This window comes from Mastigoproctus giganteus, chromosome 8 (genome assembly GCF_048544385.1).
Source record: "Mastigoproctus giganteus isolate SK-2022 chromosome 8, ASM4854438v1, whole genome shotgun sequence".
In the NCBI taxonomy this organism is placed as follows: domain Eukaryota; kingdom Metazoa; phylum Arthropoda; class Arachnida; order Uropygi; family Thelyphonidae; genus Mastigoproctus; species Mastigoproctus giganteus.
In genome coordinates this window covers 211,304,632-211,325,298 of record NC_143582.1, presented here as the reverse complement: position 1 = coordinate 211,325,298, position 20,667 = coordinate 211,304,632, and the positions used below count along the sequence as shown (strand labels likewise).

Here is a 20,667-nt window from a genome sequence, read left to right as displayed (position 1 = left end):
CTTTACCAAGGTAACAAGTCAAAAAATCTAGAGACAATAAGCTTCTCCAACACCTTGCCAAGTACTGGAGGAAGTGCAATGGGTCTGTAAGAGGAGGCAAGATTCACAGGTTTTTTCAGGACTTTGATCAAAATTTTAAGGTTAGCCTGCTTCCATGAATTTGGAAACCAATCAACCGCAAGAAATTTATTAAAGAGGTCAACAAGGACCTGAGGAAAACACTTCCAGAAATGCCTTAAAACTGACACTTCCATTAAATCCAGGTCAGGACATTTTTCCATCTCACATAGAAAAGATAGCAAGATAGCCGAATCAATTTTAGCAGGGGAGAATTGATCTTCAGAACAATTACCAACATAAGTCAGATGTTGCAATCTGAGCACAGTTTGAGCATCACTTTCAAGAACAGAGGAATCCTGCCTGATTAACTCATCAAGTATTACATTCGTGGAATCAGACCAAGTCAGGGATTCGTGACTGTCAGAATTAAGAACTGAAAGGGGACACAGGAATATTATTATTATTATTAGCCATATGGTGCAAGGAAGAATGAGGCTAATGCTACACCAGCCAAAACAAAAATTCCTGAGTTACCCTGAGAGAGAGAGAGAGGAGAGAGAGAGAGAGAGAGAGAGAGAGAGAGAGAGAGAGAGAGAGAGAGAGAGAGAGAGAGAGAGAGAGAGAAGTAGAAAGGAATCACAAAGAAAGAGAAGAATGATGATATCCAGCTTAGGACACCTGGGTGTGCCAAGCCCATACTCACAAGATGTGAGCCCCTGGGTAGATCTCCTCACACAGGGCATCAAAATACCTCAGGCCAGCCTTGAGCCTAACCATTTCCTTATCCCTGCTAGAAAATTCTTATATATCATTGACAAAACCCCATGAGCTGTCCTGATAGCTTGCCTGCTTTGCTCAGAGAACTTCATATCTGACTGCAAAATTACCCCCAGCTCCTTATCACTTTCAACTATCCTGAGAGTACCACACCGTTGGTACATTAATCTGAGATTACTGATACCCATATGCAGTAATATTGCATTTGTCAATGTTAAACTCGAACTGCCATTTCTCAGCCCATCTGCCTAACTTTTCTAGATCCTGTTGCAGTAACATACTGTCGTTAAAACCACTCTGTCAAGCCTTGTATCATCTGCAAACTTAGACATTAAGCCTGATATACCTTCATCAATATCATTAGCAAACAAACTGAATGAGTATTTTGCATCTACATTCACACATGAGGAGTAATTAAGGTTTGAAAATGGCAGAAGGTTATCAAATTGTAGCAGGGTGCTTAATGATTTTGTAATAACTGAGAGCAAAGTGGAGGAGAAATTGTTGAAGTTACACATAAGAAAGGCACCTGAGGTAGTAGTAGTAGTAGTGGCATGTGATGCAAGAAAGCAAGTGTATGAGCTTATGCAGCCTCACCAAAAAAAAAAAAAAAAAAAAAATCACACCATTCCCTCCAAATGCCTGTCCAGTTCCTCCTTAAATTTATTCAACCTATCAACTTCCACAACGACAGATGGAAGTTTGTTCCAGCAATTAACCACCCGCTGGCTAAAGGCAAATTTCCGCACATCTATTCTACATCTGTCCTTTCTTAATTTGTAGAATGGGATCTGTCCAGTTATATTAAAGGAGGCGGCAAAGCAACTATGAAAACCCTTAGCCATAATTATGAGAGCATCCTTGGACTCAGGGGAGGTTCCCACAGACTGGAAATGTGCAAATGTATCCCCAATTCACAAAGGGGGATCGAAGGGTGACACGAGTAATTACAGACCAGTTAGTTTAACTTCTGTTCCGGGTAAAATAATTGAGTCACTGGTTAAAGATGCATTGCAGGATCATCTAGGCAAGACTACAGCAATAATTCAGACACAGCATGGGTTTGTTAAGGGAAAGTCTTGTCTGACAAGTTTGATAGGATATTATGATGTGGTTACAAAGGAACTGGATGCAAAAAATAATTTTGATATCATATATTTGGATTTCAGGAAAGCTTTTGACACTGTTGCACATGGAAGACTATTGTTCAAATTGGAGCAGAATGGTATTAAGGGTAAGTTGCTACAATGGATAAAAGGATGGCTGAGTGGGAGAAGACAGAGGGTGGTAATTAATGGGTGCTGCTCTCTGTGGACTAATGTTATTAGTGGAGTCCCACAGGTTTCAGTGTTGGTTCCTCTGTTGTTTTGTATATTTATCAATGATATTGATGAAGGTATATCAGGTTTAGTGTCGAAGTTTGCAGATGATACAAAGGTTGGCAGAGTTGTTAATGACAGTAAAGGCAGTGTGCTACTGCAACAGGATCTAGATAATTTAGCAGATGGGCTAAGAAGTGGCAACTGAAGTTTAACCTTGACAAATGCAAAGTACTGCATATGGGTAGAAGTAACCCCAGAGAAACGTACCAACTGTGTTTAGTTTTTTTTTTTTTTTTTAGGAGCATTAGCAACTAAGGCCATATTGCTCCGGGATATGCAGTGGTCATTCCCTGACCTTTCCGCATTCTCCGTATTTGGTGGTGACGGGCTCGAACCCCGGTCTAATCAAGAAGCGTGTACTACGCACTGCTGCTCCTTCCCACCTGGCTACGGAGGTGCCTACCAACTGTGTGGTACTACACTTAAGGTGGCAGAAAATGAAAAAGACCTGGGAGTAATTGTACAGTGAGATATGAAGTTTTCTGAGCAATGCAGACAGGCTGCCAGGGCAGGTCATGGGGTTTTGTCAATGATATATAGGAATTTTGCTAGCAGGGAAAAGGAGGTGATTGTCCCTCTGTATAAGGCAATGGTCAGGCCACGCCTTGAGTACTGCGTACAGGTCTGGAGGCCTCATTTTAGGAAGGATGTAGATTTGCTTGAGCGTTTACAGAGAAGGGCAACAAGATTGGTGAGGGGAATGAAGGGATCCTCTTACCAAGGAGGCTTAAGTTCTGCAAATTGCAGTGGCTGGAGACTAGGCACCTGTGCGGTGATCTGATTGAGGTGTATAAGGCCTTGAATGGGTTGAGCATGCTGAATTCTGATGGGATCCTTCCACATGTTCAGATTACGAACCTAAGGGGGCATAAATTCAAATTAAGAAAAGACAGATGTAGAATAGATGTGCCGAAATTTGCCTTTAGCCACCAGGTGGTTAATTGCTGGAACAAACTTCCATCTGTTATTGTGGAAGTTGATAGGTAAAATAAATTTAAGGAGCAACTGGATAGGCATTTGGAGGGAATGGTGTGATTTTTTTTTTTTTTTTTCTTTTGGCTGATGCTGCATAAGCTCATACACTTGTTTTCTTGCATCACATGCCACTACTACTACTACTATTAATAAGTATAGAAGACAAGAATGGGCCCAGCACTGAAGCCTGGTGGACTCCACTAATAACAGTCCACGAAGACCAGTGTCCATTAATAACCACTCTCTGTCTTCTCCCACTCAACCATTCCTCTATTCATAAGAGTAACTTTCTGAAATCCAAGTATTAGGACATCAAAATAATTTTTTGCATTCAGTTCCTTTGTTACTGCATCCTAATTTTAATCAGATTGGTCAGACAAGATCATCTCTTAATAAATCCATGCTTTTGTCAGTTCAGAAAACTGCTAGTTTGGTGAGGAGGGGATACACAGACTAATAGTTTAATGGTATGAAGTCTGATATTAAGATCTCTCAGCAGTGTAGTAAGGCTTCCAGGGTAGTGCATATTGCCAATGATGTACAGAAATTTTATCAGTGGAGAGAGAGTTAACATCTAGTTGTACAAATTATCAGTAGTAACCATATCTTGAAAGCTGTATACAGGTCAAGGAAAGACATCTACTTATGTGGATGCTAAGTTCTTTAAGCTACAATGTTTGGAAACAAGGTATTTGTGTGGTGATCTGATTGAGGTGATTAAGGCCTTAAAGGGATGAACAAACAATGATGTTGGCACATTTTCTGTTACAGAATGCAATAAACAAGACAACACAGATTCAAATTAAGGAATGATGCTGTAGGCTGTATGTAAAAAAATTTACCTTTAATCAAAGAGTAATTAACTAAGGGAAATGCTACCACCTAGCCGTGTAGAGTCTGGGGTTTATATAAATTTAAAGATTGATTAGATAAATATTTGGAAGGTGATAAAATGAAACACTAAGTATACACTTCATTTTATTTTTTTTTTATTACAGTTCTTACATAAGCTTTGCTTCATTATATCATTAAATTTTAGTACTTATTAATTTCTTTACAAATCATTTTTCACTTTCAGGGTAAGTTGAAGTATGCTTTACTTTGACTTTCTTTAAGATTTCTAGATTGTGTTAATTATGTTCACAGAGCTAATTTTAAAAGATTGAAATAAGTCTGATTTTGTTTAGCTTCAATCCCAAGCATATGTAATGCTTTTTTTCCCCCGTTACATTCAGAAAATAACAGTCTGCCACAAAAACTGGTTATTATTTGAAACAAATAAAAGGAGTCAATCAACAGAAGGTGAATGTTAAACCTAATTAAAAAACAACTTACATAAATTATTAATGCACTACAAACAAAACAAAACAATTAATTGGTTGGTTGGGATCTTTAGCATTAGCATTAGTAGAGGCATTTGATGCAAGAAAGCAAGCTTATGCAGCATCAGCCAAAAAAAAAAAAAAAAAAACCCACTTCACCCCTCTGTTCGTTCAAAATACCTGTCCAGCTGAGACTTAAACTTATTTAGGCTATCAACTTCCACGACAAAGGATGGATGTCTGTTCCACCAACCAACCACACGCTGGCTAAAAGCAAATTTCCGCACGTCTATCCTACATCTGTCTTTCCTCAATTTGAATTTATGCCCTCTCAGGTAATTATTCTGAGCTAGAGGAAGAATCCTATCAGCATTGAGCATGCTCAAACCATTCAAGGCTTTATACACCTCTATCAGATCACCTCGCTGGTGCCTAGTCTCCAGACACTGTAATTTGCAAAACCTAAGCCTTTCTTCATAAGAGCACCCCTTTGTTCCATTCACTAATCTTGTTGCCCTTTAAGATTTAAATTAGGTGTTAAATAATTTAGTTATTTGAGCAATTTTTATCATTCCATATGAATGAATTAAAATTCAAAGAAACTATTTCAAAAAAGAAGAAGGGGGAAGAGAGAGAGAGAAAAACTTACAGTGAGACCTAAGTGTCCAATAAATCTATTGTGCATATGTTCTAATCCTTCTAGAATTTGTTTAATATAATGAGCAACTTCTCTTTCTGTCAAAGTTCCTCTTTTAAGGATGTTGTCCAGTAACTCACCACCACCACATCTTAGGGTATGCATTGAGGAAAATAAATTTTATGACCAAGTTTTCAGATACAATAACATACACCACTTATAGTGATAATGTACCAGATGTTACAAAACATAAAATTGTGTACAGTATTGATGATAATTAAGAACCTAAATTTTCAATAATAACTTAATATAATAAAACAAATAAAAGTGAGTAATAAAATATCATTCAATTTTATTTATCCTTGCTTATTAATCTGGACTGTTCTAAGAAGCTTATTTCAATGTGTCCTAACTTTCAATCTTTTTCTACAAAAACAATAAGTTGAAACAAAAAATTAAATATATGTACATATAATATTTTTATACAGAAAGCATATTATTTCTTTTTACTTCCAAAGGATACATATCAGTAACGAGAGACAAAGATGCTTTAGCTTCAAGAGCATCCCAAAGGCGAACCAATCGAGGATGACAAAGCTGATTCATGATTTCCATTTCAGCATCCATATACTGTCTAAATTTTCCTTTGCCGTGCATTACTTTGGCTGCAAAACTCTTCCCTGTAGCTCTTTCAACAGCATGGTGTACAATGGATTGAGTGCCTCTGTGTGATCATGAAAAGAATTAGTTAAAATTTAATTTGGTTAATAATTAAGTTATAATTTCATCCTAATATTTTTATTATATATAGTAGAGCAACTAACAAATCATGCAAAGCATGGAATGTTTTCTTAAGCAAAAGAACATCATTTAAACATGGAATTAACTATGTATAGAGTTATGCCTGTATCTCTAGTTAAATAATACAGCTTTAAGTTTTGATTCAGATGAATTTTAGTTCTCTTAATAATGAAATACAACCATGAAAAAAAACAGATGAGTTATACAAAAATTATAATACTAGATTGGTCAGCTAATGTATGTATGTAATCCACTTTACTAAAATTAGGAATTTTTAACAAATAAAATTAGGAACACAATACATCAAAGGACAATTATTTTTTACATGATGTAAAAGTATTTTTTCTTGCTTTCAATGAACATCATTAGATACCCATGCAATGCCCTTTATGTACAATATTAATCCAGCAGTGAGGGCAGGGCACCCCACAAGATCCCTCAAAAATAACGTTCCTACATTAATTGTTTATCAATGATTAAAATTCTGAAATTCTTTCAACTTTCCAAAGTGTGGAAAGTTGAAAGAACTGGACAAGCACCAAGATTTATTATTTTTCACTGCAGAAAGACGGTGGTAACGCAAGACCTTGCATTCTCTCAAAATGGCTACACTTTTAGAAACTAAGTAGTTTCTAATTTTGCATACTGTGAAAGGTGCCAATTTTGAAATAAGTCTGAAAATAGAGGTAACTAATAGTATTAAAAATAAATAGTATGTTTTCAATTTTTTTAATAATATTTATATACATAATAAGCAGAAATAGTAGTAGTAGTAGTGGCATGTGATGCAAGAAAGCAAACGTATGAGCTTATGCAGCATCAGCCAAAAAAAAAAAAAATCACACCATTCCCTCCAAATGCCTGTCCAGTTCCTCCTTAAATTTATTCAACCTATCAACTTCCACAACGACAGATGGAAGTTTGTTCCAGCAATTAACCACCCGCTGGCTAAAGGCAAATTTCCGCACATCTATTCTACATCTGTCCTTTCGTAATTTGAATTTATGACCCTTAGGTTCGTAATCTGAACAAGTGATCCCATCAGAATTCAGCACATTCAAAATAAAAAAATTCAAAATAAAAAAAAAACAAAACAAAAACATTCAAATATATAAATATATCCCTTAAAAAAAATATATCCCTTAAAATGTTTTCTAAAAATTAAAAATTAAATTTTCTTTACATCCTAAAATGAGGCCTCCAGACCTGTATGCAGTACTCAAGATGTGGCCTAACCAATGCCTTATACAAAGGGCTAATCACCTCCCTACTATCAAAATTCCTGTATATCATTGACTCCATGAAGTGTCCTGGCAGCCGGTCTGCACTGTTCAGAGAATTTCATATCTCACTGCATGATTACCCCCAGGTGTTTTTCATTTTCTACTACCCTGTGTACCACACATATAAACAAAAAGGCCTTTGTGCTCTGGATTCATATTAGTATTAATAAATTATTGTGCCACAGAGCAAAAACGGAAAGAAAATGACAGGTTGCAGTTAAAAATATGTTTAATGTTAAGTAAAAATATGTTGATGTTCACACAAACAAAAAACACAAGTAAAAATAATACAGGAAAGTAATACATAGCTTTCGGACTGGAAGGTGTCCTTCATCAGTTGTGACAGTTAATCTAAAATATAGAAATATAGAACTCTATGTGCATGCCATGGCAGTCATGTATGGTGAACTACGTGTATGTAACAATTATCTGTTAGAAGGAAAAGCTTGTAGTTGTAGCTGTAATGCTTGAGAACATTGTAAATGCCAACGTTTATCAGCCAAGAGGATGGTCGTCTCAGTAATGGGATGGACATGACGTCCTCTGTTTCGGTTAAAGGAATCACTACAGCATGAGATATGCAGAGACTCCAACCAGGCGAGCCAACAGTAATGGTGAGACCGATCAATAATCATGACATTGCGACATGGGTCAATGTCATGCTGGGTCACCCAGAAGTGCTGTAAAATGCCTGCATTTTACTTAATAATTCGCTGGCACCCCTTATACATCCCCCCCCTTTTTTTTTCTTGTTTTCTATGCTCCCTTCACAAAAGAGGTGTTTTGGTCACTTTAAATATATATATATCATTTTCGTAACTATCGAACTAACACAATAGCCACTGTATTATCAGCTTTCTCTCCGAAGCTAGATTTCTAAATCAGATATTGTTGAACTCTTGCCTCGAAGGCATACAAGTTTCGTCCTCAAACGGTAGCAACTTCCTCTGGTCATTGTTGTCCTAGATCGAGATAACAGTTGCTTCTGAAGGAGTTAGGTCCGCGAGTCCAGAAAAACATGAGCTTCGCTCTCGCAGCTTCAAAGGTAACCCCCCTAGGTCAAGCATGGGACCGATGGAAGGTCGGATGATAAGAACGATATATGTAAGAGAAGAGTCAGTAAGAAGGGAGTCAGAGACAGAGAGTTGGAGAAGTGCAGACAAGGCGGAACAGGGTACAGAGGGAAAACAGCCAAGAGGAGATATGGCATCCCCAAGCAGAATTCATCACACCGGAGAATGCTTCGTTCCTTTATTCGGGTAAGTCATGTTGTCTCCCCTCTGTTATACATAAGCATTCCTCCTCAGTAACATGATTCTATACCATTGTTAATAAGTTAAATGATGTCTTATAAGTGCTATCTTAAATAGTGCGACATTTAGTATTGTCATCCTTCATAATTCATCAATATGATTTTATAACATTGTCAATAAGGTAAATGATGCCTTATTAATGCTATCTGAAATAGTGCAACACTTAATAATGTCACCCATCATGATCATTTTGGATCTAACTAGTTTATCCCCTAAAGGGGCTGCCCAAAACTTCTTACGGACCTGCACGGGCTAGAGATGAGCCCTCCACATGAAGAACACTTACACATTCTAGCTCATTAGCCAGGAGCACATGAGCTACCCTTTTGTCGGTTGTTAAAGCCCAAATTGTTTGTCACTTATGTTCACATGCTCAGTCTGCCAGCATAACTCACTAATGTTGTAGCTTAATTGTCTATTAAGTATGGACCCATGTTTATTTCAACAGGTTAATGCCCCATAGCATACCGCCAGTTCTGTTCTAGAATGGTTCATAGACAAAAAGTTGGAATGGTTGGCACAGAGTCCTGATCTGAACCATATGAAACACGTACAGTTGTGTATATGTTTCTCTGAAACTTCAGGTGAGAGAAACAAACAAACAAGTTTCACATCGGTGGCTCATCTGGTTGCAGTTCTGCAGAAGGAATGATGGCAAAGGAAAGGGATTTTGCTTTTATTATGTGGCTGCAGCGGTCTTATAGAGTTCTTAAATCCTATACAGTGGGACCAACTGATGATGTTACCAACATCAAATTTCAAATGGGAAGCTTTCAAGGAAATAATTGTAGAAGCTGCTAAGCTTTTTATACCTAAATAGGACTATTCAAGGCCTAAATGGATGTCAGATGAACTAATGAGAAATGTGGCAGAGAAAAAAATCTATAAGTTGTATATAGATTATCAGGTGATACAGCAGTCTATGGTAGATATAAACTAGTCTGCAATCAAGTCACAAAGGAGGTTAAGCAAGTCAAGGCAGATTATCAGAAGTCTTTGGCAAAGGTTGCAAAAAAACCAGCAAAGGCTTCTTTAATATACTAGAAGGAAGGGGATGAATCACATTGGTACACTTGATATCGATAGCTTAACTGTTGATGATCCTGTACAGGTTGCTGACAAACTGAATAGGTATTTCGAATCTACCTTCACACATGTACAAATCGGGAAGGAGATGCACAGGTGTTTGTCAAATTATAATAGGGAGCTAAATGGTTTTGTGATAACTGAGAGGAAGAAAGTGGAAGAGAAATTGTTGAAACTAAAAATAAAAATGGCACTTGTGTGGATGGGATCTATGCAATTATATTAAGGAAGACAGCAAAGGAGGTAACCAAACCCTTTGCTATAATTATAATAGCATCTTTGGATTCAAGGGAGGTCCCTGTGGATGGGAGATGTGCAAATATATCCTCTTCACAAAGGGAGATAAAAGGGTGACATGAATAATTACAGACCTGTTGTTGTTATTTGGGTTTTTAGGAGCATTAGCAACTAAGGCCATATTGCTCCGGGCATATGCGGTGGTCATTCCCTGACCTTTCCGCATCCTCCGTATTTGGTGGTCACGGGCTCGAACCCCAGTTTAATCAAGAAGTGTGTGCTACACACTGCTGCTCCTGCCCACCTGGCTACGGAGGCGCCTACAGACCTGTTAGCTTAACTTCTGTTCCAAAGAAATAATGGAGTCTCTGGTTAAAGAAGTAACACAGGACCATCTAGACAGGAGTGCAGTTGTATTATAGTCACAACATCGATTTGTTAATGTGCTGTCTTGTCAGTGCAGCACTGCTAGACTAGTGCTGCACTGATGGGGCACTTCCCTCCTACTGCTTAAGTACCAATAAATGTCAAAATGGACTTTCAGAGAATAGCACCACATTGCAAATAAGTAGCTGATAAAGCTGAATTTTTGAGAACAAAACTATCACCTCTTTCTGTTTCTTGTCTTTGGCAGTACTAATATATGAGCATTTTTGAAGGGAAATCATTGACTTAGTGCCATTCTTGTGAGAAACAAGCTTTTAATAACTACTACCACTATCTGAAACTTGACCATCATGATGACAGGTCTCTAGATTCAATACATTTTTTTAGAAAAAAGTCTTATACTATCAACTAAAAGTCTGCTTTGAATCACTTTATGCAATAATTCTCCCATCAGCTGAAAGAGTCTTCTACCGCTGACACAATGTGACGTATCATAAAACGCATGGTGGAAATTTTATTTATTTATTTCGTATGATGTGATCAATACACGAAGGAACCAGTTTTTCTTGCTTCCTTCGTGTATCGGGGCCGGGATATCCAACCAACCGGTTGGTTCGGCACCATCATGATATCCAGCCCGAGGCAGGAATCGAACCTGTGACCTTTGGATTGCCAGGCAGGCACTTTACCTACCCGGCTAGCCCGGTTGGCATGGTGGAAATGATCTGACAGTAGTACTATAATATTGCTTATCACATTGTATGTGTATTAGTTGTAGAAATAATGTTATAGTATCTAGTAACATGCATATGCATAGCATGGATTACTCAACAGGCATAATAGACATGTGCCTAGAGGTACCTTGTAGCTTGACTTATATAGGCAGTATGAATTGAAAGAAAAGAGAATAAATAAATAAAAATACCATTTTTTATTTTTATTCAAAGGAATCAAAATACAAAAATTTCTGAATGCAATTTTGACATCTTATTTAACTGATACAGTTCAATTGATCCATATATTTACTCATCCGTGTTTAACTTTTCCTATTGGAAGCCTGGCCACTGCTTGCTGATGCATCTAGGTTTGTTTATGTGAACATCATAGGTTGCAGGTGATATTAGCCCAACGCTTCAGTTTCTAGGTGCCCAGAGGGTCTTAATCTGTTGCTGCACACATTGTGGAAACTAGCAACAATTGTTCACTTGCTGCATCTTACTTAAACCAGCAATCATCCTCAATATCAAATAATTTTAATCTCTTCTGTTTAAGTTTTACTACCACTTTTGAGAATGCTAATAGAACTCCTTGTGCTAATATTAACAAGTAAAAAATCTTATTCCAAATTGTAAGGTTGATGAGAACTGTTGTTTTGTTGTTTTGGTTTTTAGGAGCATTAGCAACTAAGGCCATATTGCTCGGGGATATGCGGTGGTCATTCCCTGACCTTTCCGGATCTTCTGTATTTGGTGGTGACGGGCTCGAACCCCGGTCTAATCAAGAAGCGTGTGCTACGCACTACTGCCCCTTCCCACCTGGCTACGGAGGCGCCTGATGAGAACTAGATACATCAAAGAATAATATCAAATTTGAATACATAAAGTTAATTGATAATTTGGTATTGTTCATGTTTCTTCAACAATGGCTACAGATGTGTAGTATTCATAACTCAGAAAAGAAAAGAAAAGAGAAGAATTTTACTGACATGAAATTATCAACAACAAAGAAACAAGTTGGAATTTTCCCTTTGAATTATAATAAACCATCAAAATATATTATCAGAGTGAACTAAATCACTTACCTCCCCAATTCATCTCCAATATCATAGAAGTCTTCAAATGGTTTTGTTCTTGATTTAACCAAATGAGGTCTGGTGTATGTGAGAAGGTCATAATCGGCTTCATTTTCTAGGGAAGTAAAAATAAATTTGATGCAAAATTTATGTTTATTAAATAATGTTTACAGCATTCTGGTATTTAGTTGGTAAGAGCTAAACAAGAATTTTTATGAATTTAATGACTGTTTATGTAAAGTAATGTTTGCAAAAATTCTAGTTCTAACAGTTCTGGTAGTAATGTGACCTAGTAATGCAGTTGGATTGAAGGTCTCATTATATAACTTAATTGTAAATTTAAAATTCTAGCACCATATAGAAAGCTTAGAGGTTTAAAGCCTCTAAGTTTGGCTATATTAATCATATATGAAGTTAAATAACATCAATTGACCTTTGTGAAGCAACACCCTTTTGTTTAATTGCTTATTCAGACAGTGTATCAATTTTACCTTTGGATTTGTTTCCTAATATCTTAAACTGAGGAATTTTTATTTTTATAAGGAATGAGATTCCCAACAAACAAAGGAAGGTGTGTGTCCCAAGCCATTTTTGGAGTAAATTTTAAACTGAGAAGTTAAAAGCAATAAAATAACATAGGGAACATACACTGCCAGGCTAAAATAATAGAAAATCTACCCATTTGAATTGACATGGTGTCAAGAAATTACAAGTATGGTTGCACGTCAAACTTTATAATTTAAATAATAGGGTTAAGGTAAAGAAAGCCAACACGAGAACGACGAGAAATGTTGGATAACTTATGCAGAAAATTAGTTTCCTGACACCGGACTCTAGCGCTGCTCACTCAGTAAACAGACAGTAGGTGTTATCGGTCTGGAGCCAAAATCGAGAAGGATATATTGATTGATAGGTAGGCGTGGCAAACAATGAAATGATTGGTGGTGGGTGCAACAGACGACAAGCTACTGTGTAGTCATTGGTTGGTATTATAATGTGTATTTATGAGTAAATAATGGTGCATAATAGTTTTGTGATGAACGGTAAACAGGTAATAGCAGCAATGAATCTTTTAAAGATGGAAGAAATTTGTAAGGAAAATAAAATGTTGGTTGATTTTTTGATGAAAACTAAATTAATAAAAGTTTCATTCTGTTCATTTTTATGTTCTTCATTATGTTTTTTTCTCATTATTAAAAGCAGATTTTTGGAGATTATGAGTATTTTTACTATATTGTTGATTTAGGTTTGGTTAAGAAAAAAGGAAAAGGTTTCTTTATTTAGGAAATAACAGAAAAGGTTTCCTTATATTTCATGACCTAACCTTAAACGTTAGGTTAGGAAATAATAGGAAAAGAAAGAAAGATTCTTTATATATATATATATATATATATACAGTAAACCCCTGAGAAATGCCGCGAATACCGAAAATGCAAATACTGAGTTATGGCTCCCATAGTAATAAAGGGGTTCCGTTCCAAAGTATGAAATATATAAGAAAAACTAGTCTAAAATTTTTTCTATGTTTGTATTATATGTACCTTCATAATATGACTATGTACATATACAGTACATAGTGAAATGCAAGCATATGGCATCGAAATGAAAATAAGAAACAATTTAATATTAAATGTAATATTTATTAGAAATTTCAAACAAATCTTTCAAACCAGTGCCTTTGCTAGCTAAAAAACTTATCCCGCCAGTGCTATCACCAGTTTGGCTAAAGTGTTGACAAAGGAGTTTTGCCTTTTTACGAATGATGAGTGAACTTAATGGAATTTTATTTTGGGTTCAGTCTTCTATCCACAGATTTAAAGCCTTTTCCATTTTTTCTAATTTAACATCACGAGTTACAGAGCAAATTTTTGAAGCAATTAGCGTGTTTTCACAGACACTACGGCGGATTTTTTCTTCCGATTTTTTGATTGATCGTATGGTTGACTCTGATTTTATAATGTTTTGCCACTGAGGGGAGACACTCACCATTAGAAATTTTGACTAATAAGTCAATTTTATTCGCTAATGTCATCACCTTCTTTGATATTTTCACATTTCCCTTGTTATTCGTAGCCATATTTTTGTACGGGTTAGAAAGAACTTGTCCACAATAGTCACTTTCTTCCGTTAACACTCTCGAAAAAGTCTGTTTTACACTGCAAAACGGTAGATTTATCACTTTTGTAAGCATATCAATTTATAAATTGATAAATTTATTCAATTTATAAGAATATAAATTAAAAGCAAATGACGAAATCTTCTATGACAAGCACATAACACATACTGAACAAGGATTAGCGAGAAACATCCACGCTCACGATTTTGTCACCCCTCTCCCCCACCCACTGAGCACTGTTTTGACCGGGAAAGATAATTTTAGCCACACCCATGTTTTTTTATGGCGGTAAATGTTCACGGCGCTTTAAAATTCGCATTTTTTTAGGTTTCATTTTATATTAAATCAGCGACCGCGAATACGCAAAAAGCGGGGGTTTACTGTATATATATATATATATATATATATATATATATATAGTGAATAGCTATTGAGGTGTTGATTGATGTTATGATACGTGTGTATCTGCATGAGTGTCTTTAAAAGTCTTAAAGGTACAGTAATAAAAAATTAATATTTTGTTAATAAACAACTTATGTTCTAGTCCACCCATGATTTTAAAGAAAAAAGTTAGGTTACCCCCTCCATTTCGGGAGGGGTTCAAGCTTCCATGGGATTCAAGTGAAGGTAACCTGACCTTTTTTCACCATTAGGGCATATTATTGAACAAGAAAATAAAAATAATCATAAAAAATTTATTTTTTATGACTGTATATATACTGTATATTATGACTGTATATACATTCATAAAAAAAAAATAATTTTTTTTTATGAATATATTTCTAAATATGACTGATTCTAAAGAAAAAAAGGTTAGGTTATCCCTTCCACTTCGGCAGGGGTTCAAGCTCCCATGGGATTCAAGTGGAGGTAATCTGACTTTTTTTCACCATTATGGAAAGTGTACATTAGGGCATGTGTGATTAGGGCAAGTTACCATTAGTGCTTCTGAGTGATACTAAACTGATGTTATTGTGTTTTGTGTTCGCACACCAATCGGCACATCGTTTGCCACGCCTACCTGTCAATCAATATATCGTTCTCGACTTTGCTCCAGACTGATAACACCTACAGTCTGTTTACTGAGCGAGCAGCGCTAGAGTGCCGTATCAGGAAACTAATTTTCCGCGTAAGTTAAACAACATTTCTCGTCATTCTCATGTTGCCTTTCTTTACCTTCGCCAATAATAGTATTTATTTAGTATGGTTTGTGTGATGCAAGAAATATGAAAATTACAGGATTGTGTAAGCTTACAATATCCATGCTCTATACTACAATATAAAAAGTCTGTAGCTCTTATATTGATTGATTTAGATAATAAACAAGTGGTCAGAAGGTGGGACATCTACTTTGAATAGGAGGAAGCAGCTCTAGTAGGAAGATGACTGCAAAGCGTTATATACAACCAGAGTACAACTGCTGATCTATATCAAGCAGTTGCAGTTACTACTTCCAGGCAAACTATGAATATGACCAAAAAAAAAAAAAAAAGGAGCAGGCTGCTTTCAAACTAAGCTGAGATCAAAGCACATCTGCTTGAACAAATGCAGAAGGAACTGCAAAAAGTAAACCTAGATTTTGTAAACCACTCATTCCAGCAAAAACTGAAAACTAAGGCTCAAGTGGTTACTGAATTGAGGCAATTACCAGAGAATATTGAAACCAGGTCTCACTAATCCTGACTTCCACTCTTTTGTACAGATAACAGGGCTACAGGAAGGAGGCAACCACATGAGATAATAGATTGATCGAATGTTTTCTACTGTACAAGCTGTAGAAGATAGAATAATTGTGGAGAATGTTCTCATGACATGAACTGGTCACTATTCAGTGTCACCTTTTGGGCTCATTTTTATGTCTGAAGGAATATATTAGTGGACCTAAAAGGCTGCTGTATGTTTAAAAAATTTCCAAGACTATATACATCCTGTAATACACTTGGTCGTCGACTTACGACCGACTTCTGTTCTGACTGACAGGTCGTAAGTCGATCTGGTCGTATGTCGGCCATATATTTATTAACAGTATTTTTTAACCTTTCTAATCTTTTTATCATCTTTTATTTTTCATTTTAAATACAGTAACGTTTTCATCTTTTATTTAGCGATACTGTACATACCTTCGTTTCTACGCCTAGTCGCGGCCGGTCGTAAGTCGCATAGGTCGTAAGTCGACGACCAAGTGTACTTAACTTTTATCCTGAATGAGATGACCACTTTCAAAATGATGATGCAACTATCCATTGAGTTAATTCTTTTTGTGAGTAGTTTGAGGCATGCTGGGGAATTCAATCACTTTTCCCAACACTCCTAGTCTATAAATTAGGGATACATCAGAACATGGTATACGGACATGTAGTTCTGTATCCTCATAACTGAAGGAACTAAAGAAATTATTGTTATAACAATAACTTAAAATTACACCAGATACCTTTCAGCCACTAGATGAATGCAAGCTATGTGGAACTTGAATTGTATGTATTTCAAGCACATTGAAGTGATACAGGATACTAATGTTCAGGTTCTATTTTGAACAGGCAGTGTAGAAGTCCTAGACAAAGCAGTAAAGTTAAGTAAAATTTGAGAAAAAAAGTTTGTTTTTTTTATAAACAATTTGCCATACCTTCAACATTAAACATAGCAGAACAAGATGCAGTTCCAGCCAAATTGGTTGCAGAACATGAATATAAACCTCCATCTCTTGTGATGGCTCCATTAATGAATAAGGTACACCTGTCTGGTTCTTCCCATAATAATTTGACACGATCAGAATCATAAAGTGGATGCCAGTCTTTAAACCATTTAATTTTGGGATATGGAACACCTTTAACACAGCATTCCATTCTTCCACTTCTTCTCACCATAACTTCAGTTTCATCTAATCTTTTGGTGAAGACAGGAAATTCTGCCAACCAACAGAAAAAAGATAAAATAAACAAATTGTAAAAAAAACTCTTTTTATTCTTATAATATAAGACACTTAAATGTTTATAAGATGTAAAGTGAATAAATATTATAACTTGCAACTGTATTTTTTTTTTGGCTTTTTTATCTTTTACAGTTCAAACTGTATATAAATGGATATGATTAGCTTAAAAGATCTAAATTTAAAAATTCTTTATATTGCAATTCTAAAAATCAGATTACAACAATTTAGATATTAATATGCACAAATATAAAGTTTAGATATTTTTTGATTCTTATTCTTCCAATCATGAATTACAGATCTGATAAAGGGGGTAAGAAAAAATTTTGCTGGGGAAAGTTTTTCAAACAGCAAACAAAAAAGAACAGCTCAATTTACAAATAAAATTCCCTGTATTATACAGGGTGGTAACTTCAAATGAATATGTTTAACTTAATGAAGCGCCACAAGTAGTAATCTCCTTTTTCCTTTTTATACACATGGTGTTTATTAATCTACTGCATAAGTTGGGATGATCTGGTAGATAATTTTTCAGTAATAGTAATTTTTTTGGATTTTTTTTTTTTTTTTTTTTTTTGAAGCTTGGTTTTAGAACATAATGGCATTTAAAGTTTTGTGACACCACTTTCTGTTTATAAGAGATGATAAAAAAAAAAGTTGTAAAACACAATATGTATTTTTGGAAATTCTAGCAACATATTTAACATGATGTTGACAATGTAAATAAATGAATGAATAAAAATTTATAAAAAACATCTTAACTTTTTTGCTCAGTGTTATGATACTTTTAAACCAAGGTATTTAAAATAAGAAACTTCTACTGCATAATATAACAACATAACTGAGAAAGTAGCATAGATATCCTCAAAAATACAGTAGAACCCGGATAAGGAGTTTTCCAAGGGACTGGAGGTTTAGAACTTCTTATGTGGGAAAACTTCTTAGAAGGGAAAATGACCTTTGGAAAAAGGGTATGAAATACTAACTAAACAAATAAAAATGAAAAGGTACACATACATAAGTTAAAGATGACTTTTAAGTACTATTTCAGAATTTATAAATATTTTACTCTGCCTATGGGAAAAATTTTTAAACTGAGGATTTCTAATTGCTTAACATTCTGTTCATTAAACTCGTTACCAAGTTAGAAAGTTAGAAGAATGAGCTCCTTTGGAGTTTCAACCTACCTTAAAAGGTCACAATTATAATAAGACAGAGGAACAATCCAACAATTCAGAACTGTTCACACCATCAGAACCTAATGCAGTCCATGTATCCAATTATGGATATTGATGAAAACAAATGCAATATGTCACTTCCATTATATATCAAAATGTTTATACTAAAAAGGTATTAGCGCTGAAAGTCTCAGACTACGGAAAATTCACTAATTGAACAAGTTAGTGCCAAGCATCATTTATTTTGCAGTAAACCACCAAAGTAGGTAAAATAGCATCGTTTCTGTTATATCTCATATTGTGAATGCCTTCACAACTAGTTGCCCTGATATTGAACTACCTCAAATAAACAATGCTTCGAAAATGGATTATTGCCATCACCCGGGGTGGTGGTATCTGCCGAGAATAAGTAACATTAGTCTTCTCCATTAGCAAAGCATTGCTTATTGGAGGTACTGCAATATCAGGGCAACTTGTTGTGTAGGCATTCACAATATGAAATACATATATATTAAAAACTATGCCATTTCATCTACTTTGGTGGTTTACTACAAACTAAAACGATGCTGGGCACTAACTTGTTCGATTACCAAATGTTTATATTGTTTAATATTTTTTAATATTAAAAATAAATAATTTTTCTATTTAAAAAATGTATTAAGTGGGAAAATGTCATTATAATACTACACTGTGTATTCTTTATCATGAACTTTTTATGAGGGAAAACGTTTTACCCAGGAAACTTCTTACACAGGAAAATAATACATTACAACATATAGCGTTGAAATTGGGACTTAAGAAACCAAACCTAGTACAGGGGAAAACTCCTTATGTGCAGGAATTTCTTATCCAGGTTCTACTGTATTTATAGAAAATGTCCAAAGTGTTCACCTTGAGCCTCATGGTATGCTTAGCAACATTGGAAAAATGGACAGAGACACAATAGTTAATGGGAATTGCTACAGATTTCAGTGGAACATTCTGAATGCAATCTATTGACTTGTCTCATGCACCACAAGTTTATACTATTTCTTTAGCATAAACTTTCTCCTTCGTGCTGTCCTATACAAAAATACATAATAATATGGGAAGTTTTTTTTTTGGCTTATGCTGTATAAACTTGCTTTCTTGCATCATTTGCTAATACTAATACTATTAAAAATCATTAAGATTGATATCTGGGCACTGTGATGACTGGGTAATTGAATCTCCTCTGCCAATACATCATTGGGAATAGCATGTTTTCCTGAAAAATGGTCCACACAAATGTGCATTTATGTGAACTGGAAGAATATATGTATCAAATAGTTTTCTAGAATAATTTACCAAATGGTGATGCCGAACTCAAGCTGGAAAAATGCTTGTATAATAGTGAGAGAGTTACAATGTCTGCAACTGAGATTATGCAAATTAGTAGTCCCTGCTTTGAACTGGGTTTGGTCCATCCAAAGCACATAATTGTGAAGACTAGAGAAATTACTGCATATTTCAAGATCATCCACAGCTTTGTGCAATAGTAAGCATCAGAAATTAGTACAGCCAGCTGTTGAACTTTTCTCTAGATGCCAGTCTTACACATACTTTATAAAAGAAATCTCTGCTTGGGAAGATCTTTGGAAAACCTGGTTAATGAATTCCCAATCACTCCATGAAGAATATCTTTTTTTGTGAAGGCAGTATAACCATATTTGCTAACACTATTGCATTATACAAATGTTTTGCATTCGTACACAGAATGCAAAACATTTGTACGTCTTGGAAATTTACTACCAGTATTCTGCAGCTCTAGCCACAGCATTTCCTGCATGTTACTCATATTTAAAATGAATGTCAGTGTGCGCAACGATATTAAAGCTAATCAAAGTTGTCTTTGGAAGTTCATTTGGAAATGCTACTGACTATGCAATATGGCCTAGTCAGTAGTTTTGCATAGTCATGGTGCACTCCTTACCTGAAGTAATGCAAGTAGTATTCTCTTGAAAGCACTTACTTTAGTGGAGGTACAGTTGTATTTATTTATTTTTTTACAAATAGAGTTCTTTTAATTAAAACTTTATTTATTTACTTATATTTAGAATTTGCAAAAAATACCTATTGTTTTATAAAGTTTATGATTGTCTATGACGAAAAACAAGATGTGACAACATAAAACTTTAGGTGCTATTATTTTTAAAGTAAAAAGTGTGTGTGTTTGTGTGCGTGTCATGAAGTTTGGAGTAGTGTACTGATCTGAGAGAAATATGAATATTAAATAGGTTATGGAAAATGATGATGCTGCAAGAACTTTTTTTTTTTTCTGGTGATGAAGATGGTAAAACAAAATTAGCTGGCAAGTCATGGTAATTGCTAGCTCAGGAGTGATAACAATGTGCTAAGAATGGCTGAAGAGCATCAT

At 35.3% G+C, this 20,667-nt stretch overlaps 1 protein-coding gene across 3 annotated transcripts in view; it reads right to left on the bottom strand.

Annotated features, from left to right (window-relative positions):
- LOC150082242 (protein Obscurin-like) overlaps positions 1-20,667 on the bottom strand; it is an 865,351-nt gene that overhangs the window by 191,072 nt on the left and 653,612 nt on the right. For all 3 annotated transcript variants that reach the window (XM_090379203.1, XM_090379204.1, XM_090379205.1), the window contains 4 exons: positions 16,792-17,073; positions 12,062-12,167; positions 5,677-5,877; positions 5,166-5,304 (listed from right to left, as the gene is read on the bottom strand). In XM_090379203.1, the coding sequence (XP_090235329.1) occupies positions 5,166-5,304; positions 5,677-5,877; positions 12,062-12,167; positions 16,792-17,073 (728 nt within the window). The remainder of the gene's footprint in view (positions 1-5,165; positions 5,305-5,676; positions 5,878-12,061; positions 12,168-16,791; positions 17,074-20,667) is intronic.